This window comes from Halichoeres trimaculatus, unplaced genomic scaffold (assembly GCF_033239565.1).
Source record: "Halichoeres trimaculatus isolate MK-OKI-2021-1 unplaced genomic scaffold, fHalTri1.1 fHalTri1_scaffold_1, whole genome shotgun sequence".
Classification (NCBI taxonomy): domain Eukaryota; kingdom Metazoa; phylum Chordata; class Actinopteri; order Labriformes; family Labridae; genus Halichoeres; species Halichoeres trimaculatus.
The window spans coordinates 32,071,779-32,098,296 of record NW_027437179.1 but is presented as its reverse complement, the minus strand read 5'-3'; the positions used below and the strand labels follow the sequence as shown (position 1 = coordinate 32,098,296).

Genomic DNA, 26,518 nt, shown 5'->3' with positions numbered 1-26,518 from the left:
AAGTCAACTTTGAGGCCTCTTTTTAAGTTTGTGTGATGTGGATTTCCTGATATATAATAAACAATAGCTGATACTGCTAAACACATTGAGAATCAATATCACTAGGCTGGTTTCAGCTGCTAAACTTACAAATGTTTTTGGACTGTGCTGCAAATTAAGTAAAAAAAACGAAACAAAGCATCAGGTTGTCTTGAACTTCATACGAATGTCTAATGTAGAAAAGTGAACAAAGCATGTGAGCCAACAAGAAGAATATTCTCAGAAACTGGTAAAGAAATTTTTCATTCGCTTCAAAGCAAACAAATAAACTTGGAAGGCAAAACATTGGCCAGGTGCTAATGTTGATAGATGTGTGCTGGATGAGTAAATATGCAACTGTTTGCCAACATATTCGCATAGTGATCACAATGAAATAGTTATGGATGCCAAATCATCCCATGTATTGGAAACAAATGCTTAGAAACAGATCTATGCAGGTGATTTGTCTCAACTTGAATTGATTTTGGATTCAGCTGAGGTCAATCCACTGCTGTTTAAGCATGTGTTGATACTCTTCCCGCTCCGCCACCGCTTCACAGAAAATAAAGGTCTTCTCTTGGTTCACTGAGCAGGTCTCTCGAGCCAAGAAAGGGTCACTCGACCCCCGCGAAAGACCTCTGACTCATGCACTTCTCACAAGGAGCCCCCAAACAACATCAATAGTGTTCCAACAGTAGAGATTTGAAGAGCGCAGGTGGTTTAATGCTCAAATACGTCTGCACACTTCACCCAAACAGAGACACTGCCAGTGATAAAACAATCTTTCAGCTGCTACTTGTAGTGACTGAGTCGTTTTTCTGTTGAGTAAATGACCCAATCCTTTCATGTCCGCACATATACACAAACACAGTGAAACACACAACCTCTCATTGAACCCCGGGGGCCAGATATCACAGTCCTCGCCACTGGAACTAATAGAGCACTTCCTGCGTTGAAGCAGCTGCTCTGTTCTGTGTGAATGTGAGTGTTAGTGGGAAAAAAAGAGAAGAGGAGGGAGTTCTGTGGATGAATTCTTTAGATTATAGTGTAGCAGTGTAGCAAGGGTCATGGTGGTCGGTGCCTGCATTTATTAGAAGAGAAACTCACAGCTGGGAGTGAGGACAAGCAACCTTGTATTTGAGGAGACATAATGTCTGCGGGACACCTGGCACACAAATGCAAACACACTTGCTTCTTTAGACTCAACCTGTAGTTATCAAGCACGTGATCCGAGCTGTTTAAATCAACAACAAAATCAGCAAGAATGAATATATTTAAAGAGATTTTCTGAATAAAAAGTCAAATACTTGATATCAGAACAAACGCGCAGTCTCTCACCACACGCACAGACGCAGAACAGGGCCTGCTGTCAGGAGTGTGACAGTGTCCAGCAGACCGTTCAGGGGTCTCTGCTTTGAGGCTGTGCAGCTGACAGTTTGTCTCTCCTATCTCCCTGATAGACTGGACTGGCCTGGTTTGACAAAAGCCAGGTCTCCTTGTTTTTTTTTTCACTGTTTCTGTCTGCTTCTCCGTCACACACCTCCTCCTTTCCTTTTTTTTCCACCACCAGAAAAGGCTCCTCCGACAGTGTATCTCCAGTTACTCACTACAATATGCGTGGTAAAGTAAATTGACATTTGCCCTCTGTTGGGATCCACATTCCCACTGATCCTAGAGTTGTATAACATGGAGACACAGCATGAAAGAGAGACCCAGGAGTTCCCCTCCTCTTCCCCATATGTCTGGGAAAACTGTACAACAGATGCACTCGTCTCCTTTACCTATTTTCTTCTGCTCTGCTTGCCATGTGGAAAAAAACAGATTACTATCCGAGTAAAGTGACAGCTGAGAGAAATGCCTCTCTCACACATGGAGCCAATAACACAGCCGGGATAAGGTAGCAGTTTGGGATGTTTATGCACAAGTATTGCTTTTGGAAAAAAGTGGAGGAAGCATAATCCACGCAGGTAGAGGCAAGTTTTCTTTCTCTTGCCACAAGTGGAAACAGATGGGAAGGGATCAGGGAGAGTTGAGAAAGAAAGAAACAACAGAAGGCTCTCGTTTTTTGGCAGCTTGCAGAAGGAATGTAGCTGCTTTTGTGCACCAAAAAAAGATTTCAGGAATGTTTTTTAGTAGTTCAACTAAAAACTAAAGATGTCACATTGAAACAGCATCCTTTTAAGAGAGGAAATCTGCCACTGTTGTTGCAACATAATGCCAAACAGTGCAAGCTGTGTGATAATTTCAAGAAGACAATGAAAGATTTTCACTACTTTTGTCCTCTACAGCTGTAGAAGCATAAAAAAATTACAAGAAAATTATAATAATCCTCTAAAAGCAACGAGGGACTCCCAAGCAATCAGTACTTTTTTGTCCATATGGCTGCAGAGAAGGGAAGCAGGCAGACGAACTCATCCCTCCTACCTCAAAGGACAAGGATGAAGAGATGAAGAGATAAAGAGGAGAGGATGAGGCACCATCTGTACAGTTCAGAGCTGCTCTGGGACTTAGAATGGAACACACACACACACACACACACACAAACGCACACACACAAACAAAAGCACAGTCTGCAAAAGCAGACACACTCACAATTACAGATAAATGAGGAACAATTCTCCCAGAAAAAGACGTATTCCAGGTGGAAATCTTCTCCCCTACCTCCACTCTAGTAGAGTCCACTCTTCAGTCCTTTGAGAAAAAAGTCAGCTGCTGCTGTGGCGCGGTTTCTGCTTTCTTATCCTTTCCTTTTTGTCTTTTTCTCTGACTCCACGCCTTCATATGTCAGGCATGTGTTTGCATTCCCACATATGTGAGCTCCAGTGTGGTTGAAGGCCAGAGCCAGGGACACAGATGGCACCCAGATGGAGACAGATAAGCGAGCAGACCTGGACTACAAACGCCACCTCTCTTTACTTCCCTGCCCTCACTTTTCCTCTCCTCCTGTCATGAGAAACTCTCTCTGTCACTCTTGATTTCGGGTCCTCTCGATCTGCCACCTCGCTCAACTTATTTTCTTTCACCCTCTCTGTTTCTCTGTGAATCTGCGTCCTCTCATGCACTGGCTCTCTCAAGCTCTGAGCCTTCCACTGTCCTGATCTCTCTGTCTCCGCCTCTTAAGCCCCTCCCCTGTTTTCCCACACACTCTCCGCTCCTCTGTTGTCACAGGCCGGGTGCTCCGCCTACGTCACAACTCCCCCCACCATCGCTCTTGGCCAATCGTGCACTGCTGACTGGCTCTATTCAACCTGCATTCACCGGCGATGGCCCTTGCAATTAACATAACTAATTGCTTTGGCACCTAAAGGCTAAACAAGGAGCTGTGCCAAGGGGGACAAAGTGTGTGTGCGTGCATCTGCATGTGTGTGTGTGTGTGTGTGTTTGAGGGAGGGGGTCCTTTAGGAAAAGTGGGGATCTTCGTTTAAAATGTTTTTATACTACACCCCTCCTCCTCCTCCATGCAGGCCTTTGCATTGATGCCCTCTTTTGTCTCAAGCTCCTTAATGCGGCCGCCTCGCCAGCCAACCCATCAGGGGGGGACACTTGAGGAGCATGAATGAGTTATTCTTCTCTCCTCTCCTGCTTCTCTTCTTCTCAGTGCTCCATCTTCACTGAGTTAAACTTAAATCACCGCCTGATTTACGCCTCCGGAGACACAATGCAGGTTAAGATAAAGGAGGCTGCGTGGCTGCGAATGGGCGTCATTCATCCTCCCTGTCAGTTTCAGTCGAGGAAAGTTCAGAAGAAGGTGCTAAGTTCATTCTGAGCCCCGTGGATAAATGAGACATTAATCTGCTTTTAATTAGAGAGCTGACAATTGAGAGAGCATGATCAGCGTGTGAGAATCCACAGACACTCAGCTGAGTAAACAAACAAGCAAATAAACGCTGTTGGGGAAACACAAACAGTTCATCGGGAGAAGGAGGTGCTGCAAGTGTACACACTTCTTACAGCACTGAATAACTTATCCCTTCAGGATGTGCATTTCTCTGTTAAAATCCTCACTGATGGGATGTTTGATTTGGGTTTTTGGTTTGTCAAACCTACATTTGATGGAATAATCACCATCACCCATAATAACCTCTACCTCCCCGCTTCTCTCTGCCTTTATTCAGGGTGCATCTGGTCAGCCAGCAGGCTCAGTAGCAGGGCCAGGTGGCTGTGAGAGCAGAGCAGAGGGAGGGGGTGGAAGAGACGGAGAGATGGAGGAAGACCTCGCATCTGAAGCTACTGTAACCAGCAGGCCATGAAAGCACATAGTAGGTGTTAGCTGAAAACGACACCGCGGAACGGACAAAGGCTGCAGGCAGAGTCAGATTTAAAGCCAGGTGTGATGACGCAGGTGGCAGAGACGAGAGCATGCTCAGAGTCTGTGAGTTTTTTCCATCCTGGGCTGAGCGATGACTTTCCTTGAGTTAGGATTTTAAGACTGGTGCACACTGAAAGATTTTAAAATAGAGATGTTTACAGACATGGTGGACCCTGTGCAGTAATAAACAATGACTGATTTAACGGCTTTCTTCTTACAGCCTGTGGATTGAAATGACAAGGCAAAACCAGAACACAACAGATTCCTTTCACCAACAACCAGAGACCTCTGGAAATCTGGCAACATCCCTCACAGTTGCGTCTGAAGGGTAAACAAACATGACAGATGATGGATACCAGGCTTTGACTGTCGCTGAGCTAAATGTTGCTCGCCATCTTGAACATCCGTTGCAGTAGCAAAGTCTGTTTGACTTGTCAGTTTTTGTCACTGTGTTTTACATGTTTAATAAACAGATCGTCCATCTCTGACTTCTATTTGCATTGACTGTTGTAGCGATCACTTTGTTTCAAGTAACAATCCACAGATCAGATGAGATTACTGACACCAAAATTATTTCTAAATGCTGAAATGCTAGCTCTAAGATTTAGAACATGAAAAATATAAATTCATTTTGGCAACACTACTCCAACCAGCTAAGTTGAGATGAGAGTGAGGTGACCAAGTGGGACCCAAGATCTGCCCTTTTCTTCAAGAAAACTATTTCTTATATTTAATTTGTTGTATTGGTGGACACTGAAGCTGGACTAGCAAAAAACAAAAAAAGGAAAGAAGAGCAGAAGAAAGCTTGGTGAGATTATAGTTGGTAGACAAGCACTGGTAGGACATACCCAGGGTTCACTCGGGTTGTGAGTATCACTGCAAAGATAGTCTGCTTACCTTCTGTACACTAAGGCGCCATTTACACGACAGTATTTCATCAGAAAACACTAAAACACAGTGAAAAAAAACTGCCTTTACACAGAGATGCTATGGGACTGGAAAACACCGTAGGAAGCATGCCAGGTCTGTTATCAGCCCTATAACTGTCTTGTCCTGAAGCCTCTTTTGGGATGTCTCCTGAGCTGATCATCTGGTGTATTGGTGAATATTAAGTGCAGAAGTGGTTATACAGACGCACGTTTTGTTGAAAGACAGCCAGAAAATTCAGCAGATTGAGCAGCACAAGCACAACACCGTAGTTTGCAACAATCGTAAACGGTACTATTGTACTGTTGTATGCTCTTGTGAGGAGCGGAGTGTGACGTCAGCGTTTCGCAACGGTGTCAGTAGCGTTTCAGAAAAATTTCACTCTGGAGGCCTTATTCAATAGTTTGTGTTTTAGGTCGGCTTCAACGCCGGTTCTGTGTAAACGTGGCTGAAATGCAACAAAATTTTTGCGTTTCACCCTTAAACCGTTGTTGTGTTAACACCCCCCTAGAGAAGCACTACCGTTTCCAGTAAATGGGGACATTACACTTAACGCCAAACAGCTTGTACTCACAGTACCTCTAACCGACTTTATCATCAAGTCTTTCACACCAACACAAGCTGTGCACCGTAAATAGTTTGTACAATTGGTGCAGCAAAAGATGAAATACAGTCGTCACTGTAACTCTTCAGAGGCTTAAATTCCTTGGGGCAGTCCACATTCTGAGACAAGAAGAGGCGGCTTGGTGTGTTTCAACGTCCACTGATCTTTAAACACTTTAATCTGTTACTCCAGGACTTCCTGAGTCGTTTACATTGTCCTCTGTTACCTGGAACAACACACACACTCCCCCTTTTCAAAGAGCCCCTAACCCGCGCTGATTTGAGACCAAATCTCAGCTTATCTCAGGAGGAAATACGAGGAGCTGGTTGTCATTGTGAGTGGAGCTTGAATTGCAGGGGAAGTGTAACTGAGGCAATAGAAGAGGGATTACTGAATGTACAGATAAACAGGAGTAACTGGAGACCAATTTGAAAAGTCTGAAGTCTCTTACAGCACTCCTCTGTAACCATAACCTGCTGAGCATTCAGTCACTGCTGTTCTATGTACGCACACGGTATAACTTCCTTTTACAGTTATCTGCATGCAGCTGTTTGCCATTGTATGTGCGTGTGTGTGTGTGTGTGTGTGTGCGAGAGAGAGAGCGAGAGTGAGAGAGCAAGAGCATCTGTTTCTGTTCACACGCTCCCTCGCCAAACTTCCACTTTTAGAAAAAGTAAACAGCAGTTTTTTTAGAGAGGACAGAAAAAAATGAGAGGGGGAGAAGAAGAAGAAGAAAGAGGGAGTACCAGATTCAACGAGTGGTGATAGAATAAACAAGATAAGAAATCACTGAGGCAGCATCAATTTGTAATCACGCATGTGCTGTTAAGTCTACTGGATTTTTGAGAGAAGTCTTTCTTTTTTTTTAAGCTGGTGATTTTTATGCTACTCAAATGTTTTAAAAACATGTGAGTAGCCTCAGCTCTGTGATGCTTTATTCATTCCTTAATCACTCCATACACATGGAGGCAGTTTTCTGAGGCACATTACCATAACAATGCATGTAAGTTTACCCTGCCCATGGCTGCATGATTAGCATACAGAGGAGGTAAACAGCGGCCAGTAGCTAGCTCCCATTTAACTGAAAGGCCAGCTCATTCTTTGGGTTTTAAAACCAGCAAAACAAGAATTAGACACTCTGTGGATGTGGGCATGCAGCAACAAGTAATAAAGATAAAGTTAAGGATGAGGTTCGAGACACTAAGATATTTTTGGTTAATCAAAGTAATATGCTATTTAAAAGCAGGATTTTACAAGAAAAAGACAGAACTAACGCAGAGGATACACAGAAGGTTTCTAGTATTCACATATAATGTACACATTTGTCTGAGCAGCACACATTTTATGAGCCTTATCACACGTTCACTCATAAGAAATACCAGAGTCCTGCTGCTCAAATTTTCCCACGGCGTTCACTCTTTCAGGATGATCCCTGAGTGATGACAGGTGTGGAAGGCATGAAGGGGAGTTGAGATGTAAAGTTTAACACTGTTTAACATGTCAGGTCTTATGATTTATATCAATGGGTATGGGACATATGTGATTGCATCAAGTTGAGAAATTTTTGAACTTACAGTCTTAACTATGTCTCTCATTTACAGACCTATTTTTGCTGCCTGTTCCTAAAAAACAACTTGAGATAGAAAAAGGGAGTTCTAAGCTGGTTCAGTTCAGTACGGTTTGGCATGGTTTGGTACAGTTAAGCCTGATCCTGTTTGTGTTTCCACAGCAAACTGTGCCCCCTCGTGGTAGGCAGCATGTAAGCCGGATGCCCAAAGCCACAGCTGTTAAACAATAGCGTGACGCTGTAGCAGCGTGACACAGTTTAACGATGAAGAACAAAGAAGGAAGAGGAAACAAAAATACGAAGAAGAAAAACGTGACATAGTAAACAAAGAGCATAGATGGGAGACATGCAGCATTTCGTCCTCTCTGTGATTGGCATGTAGCTCTTTGATACAGAGTGTAATCAAGCTTTGTTTCAGAGAAGTCTGTGTGCCACCAGGAGAAATGCAGCTGCTGTCGGGGTAAGTGACGATTCTTTTGACCAATCAACGGTCTGCAGTGTTGTAGCTCCACCTTCCAAGAGCAGATCGGTTCATTCTGGCACCCATATGAAAGGGTCGCGGAAAAGTGGGACGGCTCGTCCCAGTTATTTGGGGATCTGTCCCCGGATAAGTCAGTGGAAACGCCACAAAATGCACGCTGTACCGAGACAAACCGAACAGGTCTGCTTGGTGGAAACGCGGCATTAGATATGCAGCTCCTGTAGTGTGGAACCTGTTGCAGGAGAAGTTGGGCCTGAGGGAGTATGTCTCTTGAAAACTTTTTTAAAGTAGACTGAGGCCTCGTTAACACAATGTTTAATCTAAAAACGCTAAAATGCAGTGAAAAAATCTATGTTTACACAGAAATGCTGAGGGACCGAAAACGCCTGTAGTTGGCGCTATAACGGTCTTGTCCAGGAGCAGCTTTTGGCAGATCCCAACTGCAGTAGAGTTGAGCCGATCATCTGGTGTATTGGCGGATATTAAGTGAAGAAGTGGAGAAACAGATGCACATTTTATTCAAAGACAGTCAGCAGATTCAGCAGATTCAGCAGCACAAGCACAACATGGTAGTCCGCAACGATCGTAACAACGGTATTGTTGTACTGTTGTATGCACTTGCACAAAGCGGAGTGTGAACATGCCATGTTACTGTTTACATGGCAATGGTGTCAGCAGCGTTTCAGAAAAATCCCACTCTGGAGGCCTTTTCTAAAAGTTTGTGTTTCTAGGTCGGCTATAATGCCATTCCCGTGTAAATGCAAGGCCAAAACGCTCCAATACTTTTGTGTTTCACCCAAAAACCATTGTTGTGTAAACAGCCCCTACGGGTGCTGAAGGATGATGCATCAGGTTGTCAATGCTTTGATGGCTAATTTTACCGATGTTACATATGATGATACGCTTTTGTCAGTGTTTTGTGTTTTTTGTCTTTTTTTTTGTAATTGTGTTCCATGACCTACTGCTGTCTTTGCCAGAATGTTTTGTGAAAGAGTTTTTTAATCTCAATGATGCTTTCCTGGTTTAATAAAATTTAAACAAAATAGAACAAATAACTAAAAACTAAATGAATATGGATGAACATCCATCCCACTCAGAGTAAATTTTCTGCAAAGTATATTACATATTATAACAATATAATCCTTTTTTTTTCATCAGACAAAAGGTCAGATCATGCTTCTCACTGCTGAACTTTGTTCGCTGGTGTAGTGTCATAATAGGGACTTTCTTTCTAGATGCTGTCAACAGATTTGTGTTCTGGGAAAATTCTACCAAACTATGGCTGCTGGTAAATAGTATTTCCAGGTTTGATGCTGATAATCACATTTTAGATCATGAATTATGAACAGGCAAATAGATGAAAGTGAGGCAATATACAGCTGCACAGGAGGTCCTCACAGTGCCTGTAAAATTCTTATTTTTCAGCAGCAGTCTTGCAACCAGCATAAAAAAAATCCTGAGCCGCTCTGAAGATACCAGTCCCATGAGGCCAACATCAGCCACATCATCAGCTAACTTGTTTTGAGGGAAGAAAGTAAGTCAGATTACACACGATGAGAGCATTTTGTTCTCTGCACTCAGAGAGGATTCTGAAAGGAAAATATAGACGATGGGATTTCACTGGCAGAGTCTCTGCCAAATCAGTGTGAAACGATGACAGAGATTTTCAGAGTCAAAATAAAATAAAGTGTGCTTTGGATTCTTTTCCCAGCCACAGCTTCCTCCAGTCAGAGCCTTTCCAGCGTCACACAGTGTGAACTCGCTCCCTGTGAGAATCTATGTGCGTGTCTGTGACGTGGATTCAGCCTTATCAGTTATAAAGCTTGTCTGTCATTAGAAAGTGAAGTCAGTGAGCCAGAACAGCTGATTCTGGTCTTAATCTCACAAGCTCAACTTCCCCAATGAGTGGATCTCTATTGGAAGCAATGCGCCAAAGAAACTAGTGCAAACAAAGACAAAAACTGTCAGATTTAGTCTGAAATACACAGCCTTTCGTAAAAATGAAGACAACTCAAAGACAAGCAAAGCTAGAGTTTTCACATTGCTGAAATCCTTCATTTTTGATGAGATTAAAAGTTGCATCTGGCACTGAAAATCCTCTGCTTTGCATTAGTCTTGGCACTGCCAGCCAAGATTTTTTTGCTCTCAGAGGAATAAAGAGCAATAACAGACTCGCAGAAGAAAGAAACCACAGCAAGCGCTCGCTGGTTGATTGCCTTTTGGCTGAAGGTCCCTGTCACAGGACAATGGTTTCTTATTGGAGCAAACTAGCAGAGAAGTGCAAATGGCAATGTCATTGTGACTCTGATTTCCTTATGGAGGTAGATGCAGAGATAGAATTAGGGAAAGAGGGTGGGTGTGTCTCGCGTCATAGCCGACAGAGCAGAACAACGCCATGTGTTTATGAGCCACTTCCACAACCCCATGATACAATGTAAAAACACATGAAGTAAGCTGACTTCATTTTTAAACTGTTGTAAATAAACCTCTAGGATCTGTAGGACTCTGATGCCATTCCAAGGTGATCTGTACAAGTTCAAAGGCAGGACTTAACACCAGTCAAGCAGCAACCTCTGGTCCTAAAATCTGACGCCAATATAGAAGTGTTAAAAACTGCAGTTCATCAAATGTCCACTTGAGACCAGCTGCAGAAAAGACTGAAAACCACAGACACAACAATTCAAAAATCTGAAAAGCAAAAGTAAACATATTTCTAGCCTGGTTCAAATGCTGTAGGCTAAAGCCTATCCCAGCTGTCATTGGGTAAGAGGCAGGGGTACACCCTGGACTGGTCACCAGTCAATCACAGGGCTGACACAGAGACAGACAGATAACCATTCACACACACATTCACACCTATGGGCAATTTAGAGTGCTCAATTAACCTGGTGAGCATGTTTTTAGACTGTGGGAGGAAGCCGGAGTACCTGGAGAGAACCCACGCATGCACAGGGAGAACATGCAAACTCCACACAGAAAGGCCCACCGGCCAAGCTGGGAATCAAATCGGTGACCTTCTTGCTGTGTTGCTGCAGTGCGAACCTTTGCACCACCATGCAGATTTCAGTTAAACATATTTATTTTTCAATATAAATAAACTTGCAATGATGTGTTCATGTCCAGTAGGAAAATTTGCCTACTCTTTAGTGCTGCACGATTTGGAGAAAAGGTGCAGTTTGAGATTAGGTGGACAATATTGGGATTGCGATTGTGCTTGCAATTTAATAAAAAAAGTTGTGTCATGATGAGTCTACAGCCTTGCTTTGTTATCATAGAGAAAAATCTGAATTGCATGTGCTGACATTGCAATTGCGATTGCGATAACCTCTTTTGCGATTACGTAATTGCATATGCTTACATTGCGATTGCTATTGCGATTGCGATAATCGTGCAGCCCTACTACTCTTTCTTTTCCTCACAGTCATAAGGATGCGTTTAGGTACCAAAACATGCTACTGTTTAATTTTATGTCAATCGGTACTTGGTACTACAAACAGAATTTCAGTACCTATAAGAGTACTCAATTTGGTACCCATACGGCAGGTGACGTTTTTCCTAAGTTAATAATTTTGAAGCTATTAAAATTACAAGTTGTGCAAATATAAGGGCGTAGCTGATTTGACAGACAGGCTGGCACATTGTAGCTGTTAGTGAGAAGGATGAAAGCCTGTCTCTTTACCTCATCCTAACCCAAACAAAGCTAGGTTAAATTAAGTTTTTCAATACAGCACCAGCCAAGGATCAGTTTCTAAAATACATATCAAAGACAAATGGCTGATGTTCCTGTTACTACTTCTGCAAGGCTGCACTGGCTATTTACACAGAGTTTTAGATTTTTTTAACATATAGATTAAAAGGCAATGCATTATGCGCAATGAAAACTCATGATCTGCAAGGCTGTACAACTAATTTAATTAAAGAAATACTATAGGCTGTGAATGAAAGTTTACTATAGTCAACATATACTCTGACTTAGAGTGAAACACCTGGTCAGTTGTGCCTTTATAACCCCTCCCCTTCTGGTTATTGGATGAAAATTTGCTTTCTGATCATTCATTTCATGGCAATGTTTCCCACCAATCCTGATTACTGCTGTCCTTTCTTCTTCCAAAACTGTCTTACCAGCATTGCTCCCCTCCTCCTACCCTTCTTCTCATCACTTTCCGCTAATGTGATGCAGCCATAGATTTCCCCGTCTGATCTTACATGGTCACATTTTCCATTACATCTCTCTACAGCGCATTTATCTCACAGGAACACGTCATTTAACATGGTTGTGTCTGTTTAAAGGACTCTTTACTGTAAAAAACAAACAAACAGGAAAAAAAACACATTAGAGTTTAAGTAAGATGTTTTCGGTGGTAATTCTGTCTGTGCACAGTGATCTAATAAATGTCAGGCCATTAAAACAACAGATTTTACAGTATGTGCCAATTCTGTCGAGGAAGAACAAGATTCCCAGAACCCCCCCTCCGCACACGACACACAATTGTTTCTTCAAAAGTCTGGGAAAAAAAAGTTTCAAAAGCAGGTTTTGATTGATTTTTTGTTCCTGCACTTTTCGTCAAAGAAGGCTTTTTGATTTTTCTTTCAAACAAACAAAAGTTATGTTTATCCTCTGCTACACAGCAAAGAACAGAGTGTTCAGACATGTTTAGTTAATTTCCTTCCCCGGGAAACATTTGTTAAGACTTATTTGAAACTATCTGTTCTTGACTTTCTGATATTGCGACAGTTAAGTCTTATTTTAAATTGTTCAAATTGAGACCTAAACAGCCTCAGTTCTGATGATGCCTTTCCACCATGCAGGTCTTATTAGTAACTTTAAAAACAGGGATTTTTTTCCAATTCAGCAGGCAGTTTACTCCTTTCTGCCTTTTCCTTTTTAACCTGATGCACCAGATGGTTTGCAGCACCGAACCATCTGAGAAGCTGTCATTGGAAACTGTTCTGCAAAGGACGAGCCCTTCAAAGAAATATTTCACAGGCCACAGAACCATCTGTCTTATTACCATTCATCACAGGCTAACTTTATCAACTCAGGAAGCCTTCTTTGTCCTTTAACTCAAATAATCTGAACACTCAGAAATGAGATTAAACTAGAGCTGAAACTACTTTTTAAACCTCTCATTTGAGTATATTCTGATCAGTGGTAAAATAAAAAGTTTTATTTCTTTAATTTATATGATTATTATCATTATGCATAATTATTTAATTATATACATGTCTTTATCCAAAACATTACTACGAAGAGATTTATCCAATGGAAAGTAGCAAATGGGTTTATCTCCCATCCAAAAGGAGCAACTCCATCAAGGAGGTCTCAGTTTCACTGTAAACAACAGTATAGAGGGTATGTTTACGTCGCTTCCCACTCGTCCACTCCAGTTGGACTGAGTGACAAAACAAACCCCCCTTAGCATTGCGGAGAGGGGCTGTAAACACAGTGAGACTGGGAAAAAATGTGGAATATGTCATGAAATTCAGGAGAGTTGGACACGACATAGATTTGTTAAAGCTACCAAAAAACAGGGGTCCACGAACATCGACAAGTGGCCAGAAAGCATATCTTGACATTGTTATAATTCAATTTACAATAAGCAGTGTAGTGACCCAAGTGAATATACGTATCTCGTATCATCTATTTGAACTTTTGGTATTTAACATAAGCAATATTTTAAATAGACGTGTAGTCTTCGCAACAGTATGTAAGTTTAGTTAATGTCAAATACTTTGTACAACACAGCTACAACTGCTTTGTGCCTGAGTTCCCCCTTATTTGAAAAAAAAAGGGTTAGCCCCAGTTTAAGCTAGTTTACAAATCATATCAAGCACAAGGTTCATAATCATACGAAGAGAAAAACATAACAGTTTCAGTTATGGAAAATATATCTCAATGAAAAATGCTAACATTTGGAGATTTCATAATTTAAGGACTGATTTAACCCAAAACTACAGCATATATTAATGTTTACTGACACAAAATGGGAACAGCAAATCCAATTATTGTGGCCTGGATTTTTTCTGAAAATTACAGCAATCCTTTAGTTTCCCTTCTCTTTGTCTTTTGGTAGCCTGTCGAAAGAAAGCTCTGATTGCTGTTCAAACATGTTCGTTCAATCAATCATGTAACCCTACTTCCCCATTTTTTGATTTTGTTTAAGAGTTTAGACAGTATTTAAGCCAACGCTGCCATTAATCTCCCTCTTTCTGCCACTCAGTGGCCGTAACCGCAGTAACTTCCGCTTGCTGTGACATCATGTGCCTACCCTCGATTACAATGCAGGTTGGTAAAAAGTCATGCTATGTCAGGTCTTAATCAAAAAAAGAAGTATGACAAAATCAGAACAAAAGTTGCACCAGTATATAAGATGCAGTCATTTTTCCAGGGTTTAAACCTTGTTTGTTACTTAGATCAAAGTCCACAACTTGAAATTTCTGTACATCTGTGTAGCTCTTTTGCTAACCTGTTGGCTATCAATATGGGATCATGTGTATGCATCACCTGTAGCTTGTGCCAGCTTTTATTAAGCTGTCAGCTTTCTATTGTCTCAAGTTGTGGAATCCTGTCAATCTAAGCAGCACGCCATACAATTAGTGTACCAAACAGCATATCATTGTTTCTTCAATCCATGGGAAGGGAACAATACAAAGAAAAAAGCAGTTTCACTTATTTCCTTACTATGGATCAATCACACTATGGCAGCAGAGCAGTCATTGCCTCTTTGAATGCTATCAACCTGGTAAAATATTATAATGAAAATAAAATATCTTGGAATATTGCACTAGTGTCAAGTCCTAAACAACAACAAGAATCTTTTCAGGTGAAGGAAAGGGTATGTTGAGTGCACCTGTACACAAGGTATATGGTACATAGAACTAAAGATACAGAGTCAAAAATTAAACACTGTTTGGATTTTATGACACAGCATCAAGTTAATTCAACATTTACAACACCAATAACTTTATGATACTTCAATTAGCATAGTGTCAATGACATCAGCTGTATCTCCAACTTTTGCTGCTCCTGTGTGTCTCACCTGGTTTTTCTGGCATACATTTGGTCTGAATGCACTTTTAACATGCTGCTGTGGCTATTTTCTGAACAAGAAGTCAATTCTCTCTCATAACGCACCTGTAATTCCTCACATCAAACTGACTGCAACTGAATTAAGGAAAGCATTAAGACTCTGAGCTCTCTACAACCTGATAGCAATATAAGTTTTCTGATTTGCTATCTTTTTGACAGTCCTATCACCAGAAACATAAATTGCATCCTGATTTGCATCCAAGTAGACTTTTAGGTATATTAATGCACCCTGGCTGTCCAAATCACAAGAAGGCAGTTTCAAGCAGAGCTCTTCACACCCAGCCAGATCATGGATCTCCAAAAACGTCTCCTATGGCTTCTTGTGATTGCTTGTCACTACTCTGCTCTGTATGCAAAACATTAACGGTTAAACGGTCGTGCAGACTTCCAGCAAGGAGGGGGAGAGCTATTCTAATGCATGCATGTAGTGGGGCTCACATTTATCCAGATTAATTTCACTCATAGAATTATTTTTTACACCCATTTTGGGATTTCCTATTGGGTGGGAGTGTCTGTGAGCTTGACATTTTTTTAAAAACTTAACTTTTGTTCTGTAGCAATTTGTAGACACTTCAAAGGCGTCCATGGCAAGATTAATGTTATTGTTGGTCAATGATGGTTACATGGTTGAAGTGACAGGCCCTAAAGAGGGGAAAACATTTAAATCATCTTCAAAGAGTTATTTATTCCCTCAAGACTCATTCACAGCTCATCCCCAAGACATCCAAAACAAATGGGAGGCTGGTCAGCAGAGTCTCACGGTGCTCCAACACAAAACAACCACTGACTGGTACTTTACCCCCTCCTGACATCCCCACTAGCCCAGACACGCCCCCTTACCCCACCCCTTTACCCCATAGTCCACCAACCCGACCTTGCCCCCCCTTGCCCTTCCACTCCACTACTATTGTACCCTCCTTTTCAGGCATCCTCATATCAACCAAAACAAATGGGTCCCGTATTTCCCTCTCTCTCCTCCTCCCCCCTCCTTTCTCTTATTTTCTCCCTCTCTTTCTCTCCTTCTCTCGCTGCCGATGAAAGGCAGGCATTGAGCCGGCAGTGGCATTCCAAAACCTCAGGCCTCGGCTCCAGTGTGTCTGGCTATTCAACACTGCTGGGAGCCATTAGTTTAAGTAAGGTCTGACCCGCCTACTCACCCACGGAAAACCCTCAGATCTCCTATTACACTCGGCACACAGAGGGGAGACACACGGCTGCACTCTGGGAGCAGCGAGTGTGTGCATACACCCAAGTTGGAGACAAGTTGGGATGAGTAAATATAAGAAGTGCGAGCATGTCAGAGAGAAATTCACGCATGAGAGTGTTTACAAGCAAACGGGAAAGTGACAGAAAGAGACAGAGTGAGAGTTTCTGCTTCAAATTTATGAGCCATGGGTCTCACGCCTACTTGGCTGCATCTCCCCAAAGTTTCCACACAGGGAGGCCAAGTGTGCAGCCAGACGCCAAACCCTTCTCACCAATAACTCCATCTTAAACGATATTCAACAACCACACACTTTCAAAGCCTCTCCAGCCGCTCCTGTTTAACTTCTGTACCAGATACGCCGTCGGGGAAATCCATCCATCTATGGCACTCACAGTTAGATCTTTAAATGCAGCAATTTGGTTAATTAGAAAATGATACCACGGATCAGAACTTGCTTTAAGATGCCAGCCTCACCCAATTGTCGGCACATAAACATGAATGGTTCTCATAAACAACTCCATGTTTGGTAGAAGCTGTGTTTTACCGTAGTGTGTGTTCGGATGAGCCCACACACAGTCGGATCAAATACAGTGAGGAACTCCACAGTGGACTGTCCTCTCAGTAAAACAGGCTTTATAAAAGTTAGATTACTGTTTATTGAGCCCAGTTGAGCTGTGAAAGTTTTTGACTTTGACACCTTTTCAAAGCAACTTACTGATAATACAACACTTAAAATGATCAATTGCATCTTTGATGGATTAGCTGAAGTCTTTTTGCGTAGCATGACCCTGTAAAGCCAAACTTATACTGTCTTATTTGTTTATCTACCCACTAATAACGTGCCATACACTAACTCTCTAAGTTTTAGACACCAAAGCTATGAAAGGTAATTTTAGAGAAACTGTCAAAATAAAGAAACAAAGCTATAGATTAATGAACAACACCATAACGCCAAAGCCAGTCATTACAAGCAAGTACGTTTCCACTCCTACTTCCTGAAACAGAATCTGTGTCCAAAAATACCAACAAACGTACTTCCTTTTGATGGGGTACACGTAACAGGTAAATCAAGTCAAGTTTTGGCCAGACAAAAGTCACCAAAGTTCCCATAATTGAATGGTTTCTAGAGATTATGCTGTAAGAATCTCTTGTGGTGTCAGCTTGAAATTGTTGAAACATGAAACATGATCAATATTTGAAATTAGAATTCCTCATTCGGGGGTTGAATCCATTGACTGTATAATACATGGATGTAGTCTCCGTAACGTCACCCATCTGCTCTTGAAACAGTCAAATGAAGCCAATCGGCAGACGCAGCCATAATGGATATGATGCAGGCTTTGAGCTTCCTTTCTAACAACTACAGCGCACCCATCGGTGATGTGAGCTGAGCTGTTCCTCTGATTGGACAACCAGACAATCCTAATATCTTTTAACCAGTTCAGTTCTAAAAAAAAATTCACCCCCCATACATTGTGATTTCCTGATGGCAAAATTAACATTTCAGACTCAATCTGTTTTTTGAACCGGGCTGTGAATAAGCTTCCTAATGCCATAAAATTCTGGGGTTTTTTTTGGTTTCTGGTCTTTCTGCAGTCAGCTTCTGCCCTTTGGTTGAACCCCAGGCACTGAGTGGACTGTTGAGTGAAACAAAACAATAGCCAATCAGGAAGCAAAAACAGCTTTGGCAACAACAGAAGACACAAAGCATAAACTTTGATGGACATCAGAAATAGATCAATCAACTGATTGAACTGACAGGTAAGCTAATATTGCCATAACAATGAATGTACCAAAGAGCTAAGCAGCTAGTTAGCCCCTGCAGCCTGTTTGTTAAATATCCCCTGTGAGGACCTAAATCACTGATCTTGAAATAGTCTTACTTTGATGTATTTGTCTGTTCATAATCAGTGAAAAGCCAAAATAGTTAATTTCTAAATTATCTTTCTAAGAATCTGTGGTCATGTAGGACGTTTCTGGAGAGAACAGAAAACTGATCACTACACAAATTAACATTTTTCTTAACAGTACAGGTTACAGACACATCTCAGAGCACTGGGTTGTGAGTAACACTAAGTTCCAGCCAAAGGTGTCACTGCTATCATCGACAAACAGTTCTCACAGCGCCTTCAATCTAAAGTCACATTTGATTTAGGCCCCGATTACACGACAACGTTTCATCTGAAAACGCTGAAAACGCTGAAATGCAGTGAAAAAAATCTGCGTTTACACGGAAACGCTGATGGACTGAAAATGCTGTAGTAAGCATGCCAGGCCTGTAGGTGGTGCTATAACTGTCTTGTCCAGAAGCCGCTTTTGGGAGATCTCCACCGAAGTACAGTTAAGCCGATCATCTGGTGTATTGGGGAATACTAAGTTAAAAAGTGGAGCAACAGACGCAAATTTTGTTGAAAGACAGTCAGCAGATACAGTAGTTGAGCAGCACCAGCACAACCAGGTAGATCGCTACGATTGTTACAACGGTACTGTTGTCCTGTTGTATGCGCTTGCGCGAAGCGCATTGTGACGTCAGCGTTTCCACTGAAAACACCGGCTTACCATTTACACGGCAATGGTGTCGGCAGCGTTTCAGAAAAATCCCACTTTGGAGGTCGTTTTCAAAAGTTTGCGTTTTAGATCGGCTGGAGCTTCATTTCCGTGTAAAGTCAAGGCTGAAACACCGTTTCCATGTAAAGCCGAGGCCGAAACGCAACACAACTTTTGCGTGCCACCCTAAAACCGTTGTCGTGTAAACGGCCCCTTAGAGAGATTTTCAGTTTTGCGAGTTGGAACTCTGGTTGCTGGTTAAAAGAAACCTGGCAACCTTGCTGCTCACCCCACTATAAAGAACTGTTAAATCTGACATTTATAGTTTTCATGTGTGGGGTCCCATATGTTTCAAACTGGTTCAGATTTAAGAATCTTTAAGTGTTTGCCAAATTTTAAATCATCTGGATTCTGAGGACATCTCTGAGTTGAACTCTATCACACAGAGCAAAGGGTGTTATCACAGTGAATGCCCTCTTTTCTCAAAAATTACCTACAAAATGTTTTATCATAAATGTTTATTTTTTGCCTGATGTGTAAATGTTTGTGTGAAGCTTCAAACAACCAGCAGTTGATTCGGTATAAACCCTCCACCTCTCCCTCTCTCCTCCCCAGGCTGTAGGAGCAGCTGTGTTGTTCTCTTCCCTGACGACGGCCACACCTGTGATCTGCAGGTGGTTCATCTGGCAGCAGAGCTGGGAACACCTGGCCAGGCACAGATACAGCCTGCAGGCTTAACTCGCACTGTGTGTGTGTGCGTGTGTGTGTGTGTGTGTGTGTGTGTGTGTGTGGTGTGTGTGTGTGTGTGTGTGTGTGTGTGTGTGTGTGTGTGTGTGTGTGTGTGTGTGTGTGTGTGTGTGTGTGTGTGTGTGTGTGCGTGTGTGTGTGCGATGGTTTTGGGGGATTTCTGAAGGGCTCAATTAAAGTTGAGAGAAGATAACGGCTGGCTTTGCTCTTTCTCTCTCATGCACATGCACACACCACGCATACACACACACACCCACACACACACACCCACACACACAAGCATGTGTTGGCATTTCCCAAGGTTAAGCCTAAGGGATGTTTGGACTTGTCAGTGTTGAAGTAGTCGTGTGTGTGTGTGTGTGTGTGTGTGTGTGTGTGTGTGCGTGTGTGTGTGTGTGTGTGTGTGTGTGTGTGTGTGTGTGTGTGTGTGTGTGTGAAATACAGAAGATTAATATTTACAGTTTTAGGTCTTTTTCATTTCTAGTTTTGAATAACCAATTTTGATCTATCTTTTTAGTTAAACTTCCATAAAATTCAGGATCAAATATTTTTTCAAATAGAATTTATTGGCTGATATGTCCCACGACAGAAATCAGCTCACAGTTCATCAGTATGCTGCACCAGTTCTGTTATAAGTACAGAGGCTCTGAAAGAGCATGTTCACACAAATTTAAGAAGATATGTCAAACCTGGTCTTCACAAGTTAGTAAGTTAGCAACCTATTTACTTCTAAAGCACTCTAAATGAAGAAAGCCAGTGTTCCTTAAAGTGAACACTCAATGTAAAGTGAGTATTGCAATATAGTTATTTTGTACTGTGACAGAGGTTCCTTTTAGGGGCTGTTTACACAGAAACATTTTCTAAAGAAAACAACTTCTGTAACCTACTAGTTTGTACTGTCCATCTACCTGGTAATGGTATTTTGTGTGACAGAAGAAGCTGAATTTTGAAGTCATCGTTAGTAGGGCTGCACGATTATCGCAATGGCAATCGCAATCGCAATGTCAGCACATGCAATTATGTAATCGCAAAAGAGGATATCGCAATCACAATCGCAATGTCAACACATGCAATTCAGATTTTTCTCCATGATAACCAAGCAAGTCTGTAGACTCATCATGACACAACTTTTTTTATTAAATCGCAAGCACAATCGCAATCGCAATCCCAATATTGTCCACCTAATGGCAAATCGCACCTTTTCCCCAAATCGTGCAGCACTAATCATAAGGCAAGATACATTATTTGGTACCTTCTTTACATACCAGAAAATTGAGCCCTTCAGAAATTGTCACTAAGGTAAAAAATTAAATAAAAGTCCTATGTCCTACAATAACACTCTCCAATTGTTCCTATGAACTGAAATTTACAATAAAAAGTAATCAGCTTTTAAGTGTGCATTTACAGCAGTCTTCTTGATAGTTTGTACTCACTGCTCTGTTGAATAATGTCTTTATACGCAGGAGTCTAGCGATCTTTGGTGGTGGTGCCAAAGTTGTTGTCATGTTTTATCAGTTATGATGTCAGTCTGGTCTTTTATGTTTGTCATGCCTGGTTTCATTTTGTAGTCACATCTCTCCTCTCATTTCAGGTCACTTCACCTCACTTCCTGTCCTGGTGTTTTTTTACCATTGTGATTGTCATCCCTGCTCCTCGTTGTTTCCACCTGTGTTACATTACCTACTGTACAAAAGTCTGCGTCTTCCCCTTGTCCTGTGCTAGATAGACTTGTTACGTCTGTTTGTTGTGCCAACCTTGTCTTGTATTCCTTGTCTCATTGATTTTGCCAGCTTAACTGTGATTTTGTTATTCTTTATATGATTTAAAATGTCACACCTCTGGGTCTCCCCTGCCAGTCCCTGTCAGTTATGGCACCAACCATAGCATACATGCCACAGACTTTTTACTTTTAAATTGTCAAGTGTATGACAATTCTGTGTAATGGGGCGCATCAGCCAATTGAGAAATGTGTCCTAAAATACTGTAGCCAGGTGATAGAGCTTTGATGCAGGTGCGATCTGGAGCAGAATAGCAACCTCTAGAGGAGTGAAGCCCATAGGCTACCTTATTAAAGAAGTTAAAAGTTTCTGTAACACACTCTGGATCTTTAACATCTACTTCCTTACTACAGTGCTAACAAAAAATCCTTGGCTGTTAGGATTGCTGTAAGCAAGCAGTTAGCTTTAACTGTTAATGCAATATTTTAAAATGGGACAGTTTGATCAGTTCATGTTGGGCTGACAAACAAACACTCATCGAACTGAAATATTTATCCAGGCTTGCCCAACTTCCCAGTTTTTCCTGCTTTGCTTAAAGAACCAAAACATGTAAATTGTTTCCCCGGAACAACAGGGTGCTTCTCCTGCACCTGCTTTGCCTTTGCTCTGCAGACCCACCACATGTATGACATCTCACCACAGTGCTCTGTGAGGACAAACAGGCAAAGACAACAAGCAGAGACACCAGCTGAGGACAAGACACATAAACAGCAGCAGCCAGAACACATTCCATCCCGGGAGCAAGAGCAGACAGAGTGCAGCACAAGTTTATGTGTGTGACAAGAGAGCAGGTCCTGTTGTCTGACAGCACCAGGCCCAGCAGGAGGGAAATCAGATCAGGGACAGATGAGGTGAACTTGACTAAAGTCATAAAACTCACAACTGACACGTGGGGACATGAGGAACAGAGTGATGTTGGCTTAGGCTAAGATGCTCTGTCACATTCAGTGTGTGTGTGTGTCTGATAAAGTGAGAGTAGGCCAAGGCCACACATCATCCCCATCACTTCCTGACAGTATGGGAAGCAGCCATTATCTGCTTTATATGTTTGTGCCATATGTTGTACACAAGTGTTGCATGTGTTTCAGTGAATAATTTATGATTACATCAGGAGAATGAACAAAAAAGAATAGCTACTGAAATTCCCTGTGGGGGAAAAGGAAAAAATAGGGATATGTGTTTTAAATGTTGCAATACTTGCGCCAAATCTTGTGAAGCCATGACCTGAGTCTTCTCCCACAGAGCCTTCAATAAAGGCTTACACACAGTTGGACGTCAGTTTTCCTCTCAGTGATGACAGAGTGCAAATCAAAAGAGGGATAAAGACAAATAAAAGGAGACGGAAAACTTACGAGGACTGGAAGGTGGAAGGAGCTGAAGGGAAACAAAGAGGGAGAGCTGAACAGGAGGTGAGTCAGAAACAGGAGGTGAGAAAAAGAAGCTCTGGGGTAACCCTGAAAGGAGTGGAGTTAAGGGGGAACCACTGCTTACTCTTTGTCTGCTTCAAGTGGGAAATGATGTGGAGGGGGTTGATAGGCATAAGGAGTGGGAACAGAGAGAGCAGGGGGAATTAAAAAAGTATAATATGCCGATAAGTTCCTTTCACTGACCACTCCAATTCACTCCAAAGTGACTGGGCTCCTTTGTGTCCCTCCACTTGAAGCAGAAGACCGAATAAATGCCTGCACACAACCCTGATAAGGAATACATGATCCTTTTTTTCATGATGGTTTAAACCAAACAGAGGAGAAAACACAAAAGAAGTTCTAATCCCTTTTGGTGTAACATTTCAAAAGACATATGACAAATATGCAAAACCACTCTCCAAGCCTGCAAGCCGCCTTTCTGTGAATAGGCAAATGTGTCAAAGCAATGTTTACGCTACCTAGTGACACCTGAATACAGGGGGCATGGCTGTGGCTGGCAGTGTAACAAAATGACAGTGTTAACAGCACCAAAGAGTTGGATTTTCCTTCACAGGCAAGGAAGCGATGTTTTGAGAAAGGAGTGTGTGAGCAGCGGGCACTCTAATCGCCCTCGTCTCCTGTATGGCTGGTATTTCTGAGGATTGTTATTGGCAGCCGATCCCCGGCGCAAGATCACATCTGGATCCTATCCTCACAGCCGCTCCGTGCAGCGCCGCACTGCAACAAGAAACAGCTGTGCAAAACTGGCTTCAATTAGCCTCACATTCTCTCTGACAGTTAATCCCTTTCTACTCTCCTTTTTTTCTTCTCTTTAACTGTTTGGTCACTCCTGTCTTCCCCTTTTTTTGAAAGCGCTGCATCAGGTTGCCACAATGTCTGCAGTAAAAGACAGGGTGCCGAATTGAAAACAGACAATGGGACGGAGAGCTCAGAGGTCTCACGAAATAGAGAACATGACAAATCCTATCTGTTTGAAGAGACTGATGATGCTGTCTGCGGCGGTTTGGGTCAGGATTTAACATGAGGGGAACTTTTAACAAGATGCAGACATGATATAATTTCATTTCCTTTTATTGAATAGTTAAAGGATCATTGCAATTATTGTTTGTCTAAATCTCCAATTTTCACAGCGTGGGATTCCTAACAGTAGATATGCAATTAAAGCGTATTTAAATCAACATTTGGTCACATATTATCACTCAACGTGAAAACACCAGATTGTTTGTAGTGGTTCCCACATGTGGAGCACTGGGTAACAAAGTGACCCCCATAAATTTAGCCTTTAAACATCTCTTTTTCGCCGTAAAACCACACTTTGCAAACACTTCAGCGTGATCCAGCAGCGCTGCGCACAGAACAAAATGTTGTTGCTCGTGAGTCATTAATCAAACTCAGCTCGGCTCCGATACTGTTCAGCTGCACACCATCTTGACTCAGCTAAACTGCAGTGGGGGGAATCCAGCTCAGATCGGTCCTGTGATAGGAAATGGGAGCCAGATTCTGAGGTATGGGAGCCGATCTGATGGGCTTGATGAGCAAATCTGGAAGGTTCTGCAGTCATTGTAGCCCTGGGGCCCCCAAGTAAAACACTAACAGGTGGTAGCACTGGTGGAAAAGACCCACGCAGAGAGCAGAGGGAGTGAGGATACTGGGCTTACTGCCTGACACAAACACACACCCATGCACAAATTACAAAAAAAAAAAAAAACAGGCGAGCGCATGCATGACATACAGTATAGCAACATGTAGCGACAAAGCTCATAGAAAAGAGACAAAAACATGTAATTAAATGCATTCACACAAAACTTTAACATGTATACCTAAAAGTGAAATTTGCACGCATGTAACTATTTCACAACACACGTGCACTCTCAGCCCACAGAGACACAAAATGTTGCAGGGGTGACTCAGAGAAGATCTGCAGGCACCTCTCTCTACCTCCAGCGCAGCACAAATTCTCCCACATGGCAAAACACAAAGAGCCCACGTCTGGCAACGCTAACGGCCCACTCAAGCCAAAACCAATTAGGTCTCTAATGCAAACCTGCAGGGCCCCTTTGTCGTTTATTTCCCCTTTTAATGTCAGCGGATTGGAATCTGACTCTGTAACCCACCCCAAAGAAAAAGACGGGAAAAAGGAAAATTATCGAGGGGGTTCCAAAGGATCCACATGTTTTCAAGTAGAGCTAATTGAATCAAGGGAGGATGGAAATGATTGACTGGTGTGAGCGATGTTGAGCTGACATGCTCTTTAACACATTTTCTCCCAGTGTACACACAGCAACCCCTGCTTCCCAGAGGGCTGTTTAGTTCTGTGTAACTTCAAATTACTTCAGCTAAACAACAGTTACAGGGGGACAGAGGAATGTTTGATCATTTTTTTGGCTTTTCGGGGAACCAACATTTCCAAAACAAGAGTTGCTTTTAAACCCCGAGTACATTTTTGAGGGTACACACTGCTGCACCCTGGTGGATGCTACTGTAATCATCATCATCACCATCTGCAGGACAGAAACGTTTTTGTCACTGGATTATTTGCACCTCTTTGGTGAAACCGTGGTCCTCATGGGAGTCCCAGTCTTTGCAGTCCTGCCCTCAGGCCCTGCTGACCCCACTTGCACGGCAGGACTGTACTATTGACCCCTGATGTAAAGCAGACAGACACCCCAGGCGGAAAAAAAAACTCCCTCCTGGCATCAAGCAGCAGCCCCAGCCTGGTTTCGCACCGCCTGGTGTTTTTGTCTTAAAGCGCTGTAAACTCCAGATGGTGGAAAGAAAAAAAACTTTGCCTGGTGGATTAAGGGCTCTAAATCCTCAGCTGAAAAGACACATAGACCCATAGCTGCTATTCAATCAAAAGGAAGCATAATAGCTGTCTTGTGGGGGGCTATATAAGGGATAATGCATCCAATAGAGTATGTGTTATGCATAGTTTATTCTTACTCTTTAATGGATCTTAATGAGCGTAGGATCTGAGCAGTCAAAGGGATGACAGAGGTTTTGTTTGGTCATTAGAATGATTTGATGGGATCTGAAGTAACACATTTAAAAGGTCTCGTCTGAAGAATATGCCGGCTCTGGGAGAAGGATCAGAAAATAATAGAGTGGAAAAGTTTTTCATTCTGTCAGATAAAGCAAAGTTTTGTCACATTCAGCCTTTAGATATGTTAAACAGAATAATGAGATGAAGGACACATGGACGTTTGTTGACTTAGCATGTGCAGGTGCAGATATACAGAACACAAACTACCTGTGGATACATGCTGCCATGTTAAAGTAACTTCAGTGCTCATCTTTATCTTAACTCTGCATGTTATTAAAAGTCTGCTTACAATTTGAAGCACTGGGCATCCCCACCATCCTCTCCCTGTCGTTGACTTTTCTTCTTCGTGGCAGAATAACGGCTGATGAGAGTCTCTGAAACTCCTCCAGTTTCCTCTCCTTCAAACAAGTGAAATAATACGGAGCGAAACGCAGACTGCAGGAACAGACGATCGATCCTGTTCGCCAGCAGGCATTAGGTTTCAATTGTCCTCGAGCGCAACAGTCTATTTTGCGTGGGCGGTACTAATTGTAAGCATTTAAGCAGAAAGCCAATAACTCTGTGTTACAGCCGGGAACGGTATCTGAGTAATGATTGACTCCGAGCTGCAACAAGAGGACACCAGCTCCCATAATCCTCACCGCAGACACACTTCCATCGCCTTGAGCAAAGTCGTTTATGACCTCGACTTGTTGGTGTATTGATTTTTGTTTTTCATAGCCGGAATCTATGTCTGCACAAATTGTCATCGGTACAAACGAGGATGGAGAGGT

General features: G+C 42.3%; 1 protein-coding gene across 4 annotated transcripts in view; it reads right to left on the bottom strand.

Annotated features, from left to right (window-relative positions):
* cbfa2t2 (CBFA2/RUNX1 partner transcriptional co-repressor 2) overlaps positions 1-26,518 on the bottom strand; it is a 60,069-nt gene that overhangs the window by 21,040 nt on the left and 12,511 nt on the right. Inside the window, exon 1 of one of the 4 annotated variants that reach the window (XM_074666500.1) lies at positions 26,035-26,265. The exons of 1 other annotated variant lie outside the window; for it this stretch is intronic. In XM_074666500.1, coding sequence (XP_074522601.1) covers positions 26,035-26,062 — 28 coding nt within the window. In that variant the 5' untranslated portion in view covers positions 26,063-26,265. Of the gene's footprint in view, positions 1-2,679; positions 3,129-26,034; positions 26,266-26,518 lie in introns of those variants that run through there. 2 more of the 4 variants (XM_074666476.1, XM_074666492.1) reach the window with 2 other exon arrangements.